We start from the raw sequence: 12,064 nt of genomic DNA, 5'->3' as shown, positions 1-12,064 counted from the left end.
TTTGTATAGACAGGACTCTAAAAATGACCATTAGAAAATCGCCTTGATGCACCAAGGAAGCAAGGAATGATATTTGTTTGTCTGTTGGTTTTTTCCTTTATTTCGTAGTACTAAATCTCAACATCGCTATAACCAGTTTCCCTCTTCTCACCCCTAGAGCGGGAAAGAGACCCTAGGATGGAAGTTTTATAAATACGTTCATTACATCTCCATATAGAACTCTCAATGACCCAGTTTTCGCAACATATGTAACTATGCTAAAACTATGATATTGGGAGAACTGAGGCGCCAAACAACCACTTCGTTATTACAAATTTCAGTCAATAATTTTTGCCATGCCCGTTTAGTCTGACAACGTTGTCAATGCGACTAACCCTATGGAGTACACAGCCTTTTGTTTCATCGAGAGAGACACATGGGTTATTGACCAAGTGTGAGGACAAGATGGTCAATAAAGGATTTGTTATGTGGCTTTCAGGGAAATTTTTCTTGCGGGACACGGCGGGTAGTCCCGAGCGGGCAAGATAGCTCCATCTTGCCCGCTCGGGTAGCCAATCACAGCGCAGGATTTGATTCATCTTGCCCGTTCACGGAGCTAGCCATATAATAAAGTCATATAATATTGAATAACGTGTTTTGATAACTACTCAAAATGTCAGTTGAGATCGCTGAAAAGAACAAATAACATTTCTTCACTGAAAGAATCTGGCGATTAAATAATTAGTTAAATTTATCACACTATTCATAGCATATCGTTTAATTTATATTACTCATATGGTTTGTTAGGCGCATTTGATCATATTCACATGTTAATTTGCGCCTTAGAAATATTAAATATTATTATTTATTTATTCTCTGAGGGGGGGTTCAATGGACTCTGGCTATCGGGTAAGCGCCATATTATTTATTGAAGGGACCTCTATGTAGAAAACATGTTCACAGTTCAAGAAAAGTTCCGTTTGTTAAGTTCCTTTAGTCAATGATATTTCCTCTCACCATTGCTGTATCATGACCATGTATCACGTGACTTTGTATCACGTGTATCGAGTGACATTTCCCATTGGTTACACCTGGCTGGACTTGGTCTGTTCAATCATATCTTGAAGCTTCGTTATTGCTTGCTGAAGTCTGTTTGTGAAAAGGTCAAGGAGAGTACACGATTAATCTGTTCTAACAACGCTAACTATTACATTTCCCATGCTAACCTGAGACCACGAAGACCGAAAGTGGCGTTGAATTTTTACTTTTGACCGCCGTGAGCGTTTTCCCGCCCTTAGCAGCGGTTACATGTTTTCCCGCCCTTGACAGGTTCATGGCACTAGTTGTATGTTTTTGCTTCATGTTCTGATTGGTGCATTGCACCTCACTGCTGATTGGCCACATATGATTACTCTGGTCAACTCGTTCCCAGGGTCTCTCATCCTATCTTCTCCTTGAGAGATCCTGGGAACGAGGTTGTGCTCTGGTTTAGTTTTGGTTTTACCACAATGAAATAAGAGCACTAGCTAGAGCAAGGAATATAAAGGATATCAGCTTCATCAAAATCTTCAACTTCCACAACTGCTTCCAACCTCCCCTCCAGTTCACTTAGTTTATCCAGGAGCTTTTCATAATCCTCTGCCTGTTCTTCAAAGATTTCGTCTTCTGATGACTTGAGAGGCTGAGAGGCCGCATCCTAACGGAATAACTGAAATCAGCTGACATGTTTTCAAATAAATACTTTGGAGCCATCTAAAACTTCCCAAAAAAGTTCCCAAACATTGTTATTTGGATCACTCTTGCGAGAAAATTGTCTTTACTGCGCCTTTCAATGACATGCGGACTCTAAAATTCAAAGCTCAACCGACAAATGCGTTTTTCGCCACCGTCAATCAAATGTTAGGAGGCTCCTCCCGGCTTCCGACAACCACCGAGCGCGCAGTAATCAAATCAAATCGTTGAGCACAGTTCAGACAACATAGTCGGAAGCTGGGAGGAGCCGCCGAACATTTGATTGACGGTAGCGAACGACGCATTTGTCGGTTGAGCTTTGTTATTGAAAGGCGCAGTAAGGATTTCCGACATCTCCTCACGGCAAAAAGAATGGATTGCAATTGATTAAATCGTACAGATTAAGTACTATGTTGAAAAATCTACAGCCATTAAGACTCACCGAATTCTCTTTGATGTCGTGAACTTGAGATTCCATTTGACTGTGATCTAGATCAGGCTTGGGAATATCATGTTTATTGCACAGGTCTGATACGAGGTTCTGAAAAAGAGAAATTACAGTGAAATGGCAGATTCACATTGAGTAATAAGTCTAGGAAACTTCGGGGTTTAGCTCCTAACCATCTTGCGATTCTAGTTTCAATCTTACCGGCTTCACATTATCAACTGCGTCGAAAGGGAAACGGAAATTTTACGTGTATTATATTAAATTGACATCTTGACATCTCCAACACTTACTCTGCAAGTTTTAGCCTCTGTCTCTAGTAATGCCTTCACAAGACTGTCATCACCGATTCTGTTTAGAATATGAAAAAGATAATGAAAACGAGTTGTGTTTATGAATTAATAGTTATAAAATGTAGGTAAAGTCTGCATACGAGCCAAGTGGCTCATCAGGTCAGCGCTTATCCCGGTTTCAGTAGCATGAAGCGACTAGGAGTATTTCTACTCCCCTCTGGATGGGGTGGAGAGAGACACTGTGAGAGTAAAGTGTCTTCCCAAGAACACAAAACAATGTCCCCAGCCAGGGCTCCAATCCGAACCTCTTGATCCTGAAGCAAGCGCACTAACCATGAGGCCACCGCCCCTCCACAAAACGTGGAGAAATACAAACTCTGTTCAAAACCGTACTAATCTCTATGCATGCTATTAAACGACAAGGGCAATAACTCGTTTTACCTGTTTATTTGTTCCTGAAGTACTTGAATCACAGCGGATGCCTTCTCTACAGTAACCACAGCTAACGAGAGACGATAAGATAAGCTTACAAGAACGTTCGAAGTACAAGCTAACTACAAGCAGTCTTGAGCTAGAGAAAGAAAACGCCACATCATCTACCTATGTAAATACTCGATGACTTGCGTAAAAATTGGAGAATATTCAAATACGATAAAGACACATGATGGTTACCACTCAAATGAGAGCGAAGATTTCGACTCCAGCCAACTCTCAGCTGAAACTTGCCGTTATTTAGGCGGCAAGAAAGCGAGAAAGTTAAAACCTTACCTGTAAGACGATCCTTTTCGCCAATCTCTGCTTCTAGCTCTGCGCTCTCTTGTTGTGCTTTCTCCAACGACTTCTTATCTTCCGCAAGTTCCTTTAACAACCGTTCAAGTTTTTCTTGACTTTTAATTCCCTCTTGATTTAGTGCGTCTCTTTCCTCTTTTAACCGTTTAGCTTGTTTGAAATTTTTTTCTAAACAGCAAAAGTAAACTTAGTTAAAGGCGATACCTCCGTGAAATGAAAAGCTTTTAGTTAAATTTGACACGTGATTGCCTTGCTTTTGCGTTTCCAGAGCTTCACAAAAACACGCAAAACGCGATGTTCTGGCTAGGACCAATCACAAAGCAGCACGAAACAAAACAGTCGTGATCTTCGTTAAGGTTACGTGAGTTTTCCGGCGCTTTGCGCTGGTAACATGTTCTTCCGCGCTTGACCCTGTCACGATTTTATCGCTTCCCGCGCTTTTACGCAGTTACATCTTTTCCCGCGCCAAGCACCAGCGATGTGTTTTCGCCTTGAGTTCTGATTGGTTCATTGCATTTCCGCTGTAACTATTTTTTAATTTTCCGTTTTGAGAAGTCTTCCTCCATTTAACCTTCACTTTACGTTCATATTGATTACCTTTCTTTGCTATTTCCTTGGCTGCGTCCAGATCAGATATCTGAGACTCGACCTCACTCAAAGTTTTTCTGAGTGTCGCCACGCCTCTTTGTCCCAGCTGGATCTTGTTTGATAGGCTCGTGATTTTCTGGGACACTTCCTTCTGCTTAACATGAAGACTAAGTGAAGGGATAGAGCGATTTTCAATTGAGTCTCGTAAAACCAAAACCAAAACAACTCAGCTAATCTGAAACCGTATATTAAAACCAAAAGCAAAGTAGTTGCCTGATTTCTTCCGACACCCAATTTAAAACCTCTAAGGACTATTTCCACTATAAATTAAAATATTTAGCTGGTTTTCACACGGGTCCTCTATCCTGGCGGAATTGCAATTTGGAAATGTTGGTTTTTGTGGAGGGAGGAAAACCGGAGAACCCGGAGAAAAACCCTCGGAGCAAGGCGAAAACCAACAACAACTCAACCCACATATGGCACCGGGGTGGCATCCAACCTGGGCCACATTGGTGGGAGGCGAGCACTCTCACTACTGCGCCATCCTTGCTCTCCGCGATTTAAATTAGGTAAGTCATTATTCTGAATGATTCAGAGTTCTAATGCCTGAGTTGAAAGAATTTTTGTTGCCTTTTTGATACCTCATATCTCCTTTCATCATAGCTTGCCTTTTTTGTCGCAACTCAACGATAATGGTTAACGTTTTGAAACATGAAGGAACGAAACACCCGTTGATCATCGTATACCTTACTGTGAACAACAACTTTCCAAGATGGAGAGGTATCGTAAATTTATCAACGAACCTTGCTAGTTTAGAGTCTGCGTTGAAAGTGAAATGCTTCATGTTTAGAAATTCTTGAGCAGACTGTTGTTGTTCTTCTAGCCATTTGATTGTCTGTTCAGATTTCTCCAGCTCATCAGAGACAGATGAAACAACGCCCGCCAACCTACAAAATGAAACAACAGAAGTGGTTTGTTTTCTCGTTTCTCTAAGGCCCCGTTCACACAACGCCGGAGGAATTTTAAACCGGAGGTTTCACGCTCAAAATGCATCAAATGTTTTCCGTCCACGGTACGCTGAAGGAATTTAAATACGCAACAATCACCGGTCATTTTGGATTTGAGTTTGAGGAAAACTCGGTCAGGGAAATCACGTGATTATCGTGACGTCATCGTTTTCGACAAGATCCGTTTTCAAAATGTTTTCCGTCCACACGAAAACGCAAAGTCGGAGTTTTCAAATTGCTCCGGTTTGAAGAGCGTTTTCGAAAAGCTCCATTTTCGTGACGGATTAGTGTAGATGGTAGGTCTAACCGTAGAAATAAAGCTGCGTTTTCAAATTTCTCCGGCGCAGTGTGGACGCTGCCTCAGACCACTGCCAAAAAACAGTACTTTTAAACAAAAAATTCGAGACTCACTCTTGTTCTCTTTTGTACTTCTCCTCTGTTTGGTCATCAAACTCTTTCTGGCTAAGCGATAACAACTTCTAAAAGGACCAAAGCAACAGTGCGATTTATTTTAGAGTAGTTTCCAACTGAGAGGCGTAAAACCAAAACCACTTACAACTCTAACCAACCACAAAAGACACAAAAATCCATTGGACCAATCAAACTCAAAGTAAATACACGCAGTTGATGCGAAGCGCGGGAAAACGTGTTCGAGCAAACCACCATTGGTTTTGGTTTTACTTTCTGATCAGATGAAAAAGTGGCGTTAATTTTTTAAGCCAATCGTGTAGCGTAGTAATGAATTGGAGAGCTCCTAAATGGTTTGATTGGTCGAGAAATGACACAAACCCATTCGGAGGAGTCTAACACAATGTTGAAAATGCCTTTGAGTTCAGGACAATTCATCACGCAATTTATTAACTCACAAATTCCTCCTGTAAGGACTTCTCTCTTCTTTCTATTTCTTGTTGTTGTTTATCAAGAGCTTCCTGTTGAGGACCGAATTCCGTCTTGACAGACTCAATCTTGTTTTCTTCCTCTTTTATGGCGTTCGTAAACTCCGTTTCTTCCTCTCTTAACTTGGCAAGCTTTGCTTCTAATGCTGAAATTTCTCCCTGCAAGTAAAACAGTAGGGATAGAGAAGTAATACATCAAAAACGAAAGACTGTGTTTGACCATATTTCCAAACACCGAGAAGAGAGTTGAAAATACGATGCGCAGCGGAGTATTTTGACGAACTTCGAAAAGTTTGCAAATGTGGTCAAACACGGTCTTTCGTGTTTGATGTATCATATAATTATTCAAGTGAGTTGATTTCACCTGCAGAAATCCTCTCTGAAGCATAAGCTCTTCCTTTCTTGTCTGGAATTCCTCTGTTTTTTGCAAAATCTCGTTGCTTAATTCCTTATTTTCAGCTTCCATATGTTCCTTGTCAAGTTTCAAGTGATCCATAGTTCTTTCTAACCTCTGTCGATCAGAATTCAAACGTTGCTTTTCCTTCGTACTCCAGGTAGAGCTAATTTCTTTGTGACTCGCAAGACACTCTTGTTGTTCTTCTCGTACTTCTTGGAGAGTTGTCTGGCTCTGTCTGTAGATATCAGCCTCTTTTTGTGCTATTTCGGCTCTCAGCTTCAATGCTCTCTCAACCTTTCGAAAAACAAGTTCGATTCAACTTTTAACATTTCAAAGGGAAGAGGTGGAATAGATAAAGAAAGGCAAGAGGGAAGGATGAAAAAAAAAGGCAGGAAGACGAAGGTATACGTCTGAAACACACATATGTAATCGTATATAGCGCAGTTACTCCACCATGTAGGCCTTACTGCTAAGATAATCCCCCTCAAGTTATTTTTAGACAGTTACCACGCGCGTTGCATGGATGTTTTCTTGGACGATGAAAATGCTCATAAAGCCGCTTGGACTGTTCATGTGAGCAAACTCGGCGTCACGTGATTGGCTATTTCTAGACCCCCCTATTTTGGTGGAGCCATGATGCGTACCTATGGCATGGAAAAACAAGACTAATAGGACACCAAAGGATACAAAAAAAGGTACGTGATGTACGATTAAGTATTTACCGAACCCAAATTCGGCCATATCAGGCTCACTGGCCTGATTTCACGGGACAACACGTCCGTGCTAGTAGACGCTGCTTCAGATTGGCTAAATCCGAATTGGGGTGTGGTGAATTATTTTATTAAGACCAATAACTGTATGCTATTGTACCTTGTTATCTTGAGCTGGTAATCTATATCTTGCACATTCCAGCTCTGCTTTAAGTTGTTCCATTCTGTCACTTATCTCTTCAGCAAGGTCGTAGTTCTCACTGGCTAAGGCTAGGCTTTCCTCCACTTGAAGTTCCTTAAATTGTTGTTCCTTTAAACTCTCTACATTGTGTGATCCTGTGTACATCTGTAACAAGTCTTCCTCAAGGATACTAAGACACCTTTTGTCTTCACTTCATTGAACAAAAAAAAATTATAAAATCCCCGTTAAGTTCATTTGAAATGCACTTTGTATTTTGTCTTTCTCTCTAGTTAAAGCTCCACAAATGGACACTTCTCATGACTGACATTCACATTTTTCATGACCGAATGGGGGAATAAGGCTTGTTGTTGTTTTTTTTTTTCTGTTGTTGTAGAAAAACACACTTCTTAATGGACATTCAATCAGTCCTGGTCAACCAAGAACAGTAAATTTTGAATCTAACACAAGCAGCCCCTCTCCTAAAAGGCATTTTATTCTGTTCCCAGGAGTGTCCATTTGTGAGAAGCTAGACAATAAAGAGGTTTGACTAACTGCTGGACTAATAATAAAAATGGTTATCTTCACCCATTGAGTTCTCTGTCATACCTTTCCATGCCGAACAACTCAATAAGAGGGGGTGAGGCAGCTTTATCCAAAATTGCTTCTCCTGGTCCTGGCTTTAACCCTCTGTTACAGAGTCTAACTCGCAAAACCACTCCCTTACACAGGCTCACCTTCCTCCTCCCCCTCCCCCCCCCCCCCCCCACCACCACAAACACACACACGCAAACCCTCCTAACCCTATGTTACATAGAGTCACTAACTCAACCACTTCCTTATGCAGGCTCACCTTACCCCCACACCCACACAACCTCAGTCTGTCCCTACCCTACACATAATATCTCTTCCCCTCCCCTGCATTGCTTCTCTTTCACTTTAGGTTTACCCCTCACAAAGAGTCACGTTACCTTAACATTGTAAGTTGTGATTTCAAGTGCTGCAAAGCAATTCTCAGTTTCACTGAAGCTCCATGCAATGAATGCACACTTTCTGGCGACAGGTCAAGATTGCACCTTTCCAGATCACTAGCAGAATTTACATCACCTGTCACCTGTTTTAGCCCTGGGGTGGCTTGCTCACTAGAACCAGGTTGACATGTACTGTTGGGAGCACTGCTCAACATTGAATAGCTAGTCACTGCAAAGCTGTCATTCATGTTCACATTAAGAATCTCAGGAGGATTCTCGATTGAATCCAAAAACATCTCACTTTCTTCAATGTCCTCAGTTCCTTCTAATCTCTCGAGGGATTTTTCTAGTTTGGTCATTTCAGCGGCAGCTTCCAACTGGCCATCTGTCAAATCACCGTGAAGATTAACATTCTGACTTTGATCTAAAATCTTTAAATGCACATCGTCTTTTAAGGGTTCTTCCTTGGAAATTCCTGTCAGTGTGCCATTGCCTGTTTGAGCTGTCACATCTTCAAACAAATTTTCATCTGATGAAGAGGGAGTTCCAATAGAATACAGTGGTGTTGGAGTTTTTGGATTAGGTCCTTCAGCTCTTGCATTATTTTCTGCATTTGTTGCATCTAAATCACAAGTTAAAACCTTATAATAAGTTACTGTACATTACAAATCAGGGATATCCAGTGATCAGACATGACTGTTATCTCATCAATACCAATAATAATTATTGTTGAATAGTGCAAAGATGAAACTTGCAAAAAAGGCGAGGATTGCGGCACTACTGACATCACACCCCCCTCCTCCATCACCACTCTATTCTTCTCTCACTTCTCTTCTTGCTGCTCCCAACTAACTGAATGCCTGAAAGAGCCCCTCAGGTTTAAAATGCTGTTGACCGTTGCTGTTGTCATTGTTGTTGTTTAGTCCATCTATTTCTTATTTATCAATGTATACTTCAAAGCTCAAAATTCCTTGATCTTTTCTTTTACTCAGGAACCATGTCAACTGCAGCTAAAAGCTTTAATCTGTTACTCTAATGCTTCAGCATGTAATGCCCCCATCTGTATAATGACAGTGTTCACTTATTGACATTGTAATCAGAACATACCTTTGTGTGTTTCAGCTCTTCCTTGTTCCACAGGATCACAAACTTTCTCCTCAATTGCAACCACATCATCATTTTGTTCACTAGTGTCCCTTAATTAATAATCAAAACAATATCCAACAAAAAAGAAGATATCAATTTACAAAGACACATTCAACAATCAATAAACCGCTGCTGGCCATCCAAGTCAAAAATATTTAAGTTAATATAAACAAAAATTTGAATTAATTAACTATGCTTACCCTTTACTGTCAGGTTGTCTAGCATATCCAGGTCTGACCATATGCCGAGTTTTTTTCTTCTTTGTAGTTGATTGTCCAACTTGTTGTGGAATAGGTGATGGCTGTATAGGTTCAGGTAACAATTCCATTTCTGGTCTCGCTGTAATATCATAGAGAAAGGTCATTTTAAGTCTGTTTTCAAGCCTAGGGTAGAACCAGGCCAGTACTAATAAAATGACAGCTTCCATGATATAAAGTGGCTAGGAATATTGCTACTCACTCTAAATGGAATTCTTGGGTTCACCCCAAGTAATAAAACTTTGCTGAAATCTTCTGCCAAGCCCCCCTCCACCCTCCCCCCACCCCCTTACAAAACAATGAAGAACTCTCATGAACTAGTCATGAAGTGTTCCCAAGTCAAACTCGGTGCAACTCACCTCATTTGCTTTCTATCTTCTCGTATCCAACACGTGCTTGTGGAATAATTGTTAACTATTACACTATAAGTTGTTGTGTGTATACCTAGCTGTTATAAATATACTTTGTAATGTGGGCATTTGAATACTTTACCGAGGACTGCCGCAAAGCCTTGTATGTTTTCAGTGTCTATTTCTGTTAAACTGCTCTGTTTTTGAGGTTCTTTGGTAACAGGAGTAACGTCAGTGTGCCTCATCAAACTTAGGTTGTCACTCGCTGCTCCATAACTAGCTGTTACGGTCATGCCACTAAATAAAGAGGCACCAGCATCACTGTCCTCTGTCCTCTCCCTCTGAAATAAATTTTTCCAAAAAAAAAAGTGAATCCTTAGTATAAAGCTTAACAAACATACCTGAGGGGATCCATCAATAAAAGCTGGGTAAATAAATTTAAACCCAATTCAATCGGTCTGAGCTCCACTGAATTCGATTAATCGATTTTTGTTGTCAATAAAGGGTCTTAATTTAGCGATTTCAAGTGATTTTAATCCACCGTGCACAGTGTCTTAGGTTTTTAAACCAAACAAAGATCCAACTTTTTATTTCACTGCAACAACTTTTAAGTAAAATTAATACCATCGTTTTTCATTTAACCATTATTTTAGTTCTTCTTTGTACATCAAAAAGAAGATCTGGCCATTACCTAGTAATAAATATATAAAATCCAAGCAAAGCGAATCACTATGTAAGATAACGCGGAAGTGAAGTCTTAGTAGAATTGCTTCATAACTATCTAGAAAGCAAACGTATTTACACACCGAAGTAATCGGTAAACCATCTCCAGAAACTTGAGATTTTTTATCTCGGGAAGATGAAGGTCTCAGCTTCCGTGAACGAAAGAACAACGACATGTCTTACTTAAAATGTCTCAGTTTCATCGAGTTGATCCGCCATATTGAGTTATTAAATTCGCGCCTGCGATGTTCGACCGCTTTCACGACGTTTACTAGTGCCAGTACTCTACCAAACCGTGCATAGTGACCTGTGTCTTAGCGCGGAGACAGTAAATTTCTCCCAGTAAATTTCTACACTACCAACGTCAAATTACATGCAAGCAATTATACAAAATTCTTCATTCCCCTATCCCGTCTTTAAGTGGTCCTGGGATAACAAGCTTCCCTCGCCATGCGCTTGTATTTACTTTTTACCCTTTTAGTAACCCCCTCCCCTCCCCCCGTCCGTCCCTGGGGTTGTCATACACTGTACATCTATTTATATATCTGACTTTCGTCTCTTCTAGACTTAAAGGTTTTAGTTTTCTTTGTCTTGTCTTGTGTGATTATTTTTTTACTAGACACATTTTCTTGATGTGTTTTTGTTTGCATTCGGCCAGCCATAACAGATGATATCTAAGGTTCTATGTTCTCTTGTTTAAACAAGGCAGGTAAAATTTGACTTAGGCTCCATCGACAAACATCTTAATTCAACAAGATGATACATGACAAAAAAATAACGCTTTACCTCTTTTTTATTATTTTCCAACCATTAACGTTGCCACCGTGTTTTGTCCACATAAATGCAACCGGTTCAACAGAGACAAAAACCGCTATTCAAAGCTTCATTTCATTTGAATAATCTGCATTGAGAATGTCCCTATAGAATTTTCAAATCTTCGACTCCTTTAATTTGTTTTTGACAGTGTTTTTGACCCAGGCGGCGTTTTGTAAACTTTTTTTATTTTTCAGCTACGTTTTATAATGTGCTTGTGTTTGCGTTTTGTTATTGCCCAACCGGTGAAGGTCGCTCGAGGGCGACATTTGAGCTGAACAGGACTTTGGTCTCTATCTAGAAATACATCTTGGAATTGAAGCACTGGATAAGACATACACAGTTAGATCTTTTGTTTGTATCTATTAACGTAAAGAATGTTCTGCAAATTTGCCTCTAAAAATGACCTTATTTTCTAATGTTTCAGTCATCAAACATCTTTTGCATAAAGCTGTTTGAAGCAACAACGTTTCACGGGTGTCCGTTTTAATTGTAAGATGTAATATTTTTTTTTTTTTTTACATGCAAATGTAAAAACATTTTCTTCCACACCTTTGTAAATAGCCCCTAGGTGTGACCAGGCCTGAAGTTTGACGCTATTATACTTCTGAGAAATCTTTGAGGTCATTTTATCGTCTTGGCCCCAGCTGGGAACATCTTTCTGATAGCATCTTTTATGAGCTTGCGTAATTTACATCAGACAGTGAATTTTCATAACGCTTATTTACTGATCAGCCATGTTGCTGGAAAACGAAGGTACAATTTGTGACAGAATGAGGAGGGTTACAATT

At 40.2% G+C, this 12,064-nt stretch overlaps 1 protein-coding gene across 2 annotated transcripts; it reads right to left on the bottom strand.

The window, feature by feature from the left end:
• Positions 1-72: 72 nt before the first annotated feature.
• LOC110053799 (uncharacterized) lies at positions 73-10,704 on the bottom strand. 2 transcript variants are annotated; one of them, XM_089287937.1, is made up of 17 exons: positions 10,644-10,704; positions 9,880-10,078; positions 9,331-9,469; positions 9,092-9,180; positions 7,985-8,606; positions 6,996-7,227; positions 6,093-6,419; positions 5,699-5,887; positions 5,244-5,311; positions 4,629-4,772; positions 3,835-3,992; positions 3,217-3,405; positions 2,890-2,950; positions 2,449-2,506; positions 2,153-2,251; positions 1,531-1,675; positions 73-1,132 (listed from the first exon to the last, which is right to left on the bottom strand). In XM_089287937.1, exons 2-17 carry the CDS (start codon positions 10,028-10,030, stop codon positions 1,065-1,067), a joined length of 2,739 nt encoding a protein of 912 aa, XP_089144063.1. In that variant the 5' UTR covers positions 10,031-10,078; positions 10,644-10,704; the 3' UTR covers positions 73-1,064. The 2 variants fall into 2 exon arrangements, with proteins under 2 accessions (XP_089144063.1, XP_089144062.1); XM_089287936.1 differs by having other exon boundaries at positions 10,544-10,698.
• Between the last annotated feature and the right edge of the window lie 1,360 nt (positions 10,705-12,064).

The sequence above is a fragment of the Orbicella faveolata genome, unplaced genomic scaffold (genome assembly GCF_042242905.1).
Source record: "Orbicella faveolata isolate gen_17 unplaced genomic scaffold, um_ofav_v1 contig_15, whole genome shotgun sequence".
Lineage (NCBI taxonomy): Eukaryota > Metazoa > Cnidaria > Anthozoa > Scleractinia > Merulinidae > Orbicella > Orbicella faveolata.
The sequence above is the reverse complement of the archived record's forward strand: the minus strand, read 5'-3'. Positions and strand labels throughout refer to the sequence as shown.

Excerpts from the sequence above, each read along its gene's own strand:
- LOC110053799 (XM_089287936.1), bottom strand. The coding sequence starts at position 10,636 with ATGTCGTTGTTCTTTCGTTCACGGAAGCTGAGACCTTCATCTTCCCGA. Across the intron at positions 5,888-6,092 it reads TTCAGAGAGGATTTCTGCAG|GGAGAAATTTCAGCATTAGA; the intron begins GTGAAATCAACT and ends TTTTACTTGCAG. Across the intron at positions 2,507-2,889 it reads CTTCAGGAACAAATAAACAG|AATCGGTGATGACAGTCTTG; the intron begins GTAAAACGAGTT and ends TATTCTAAACAG.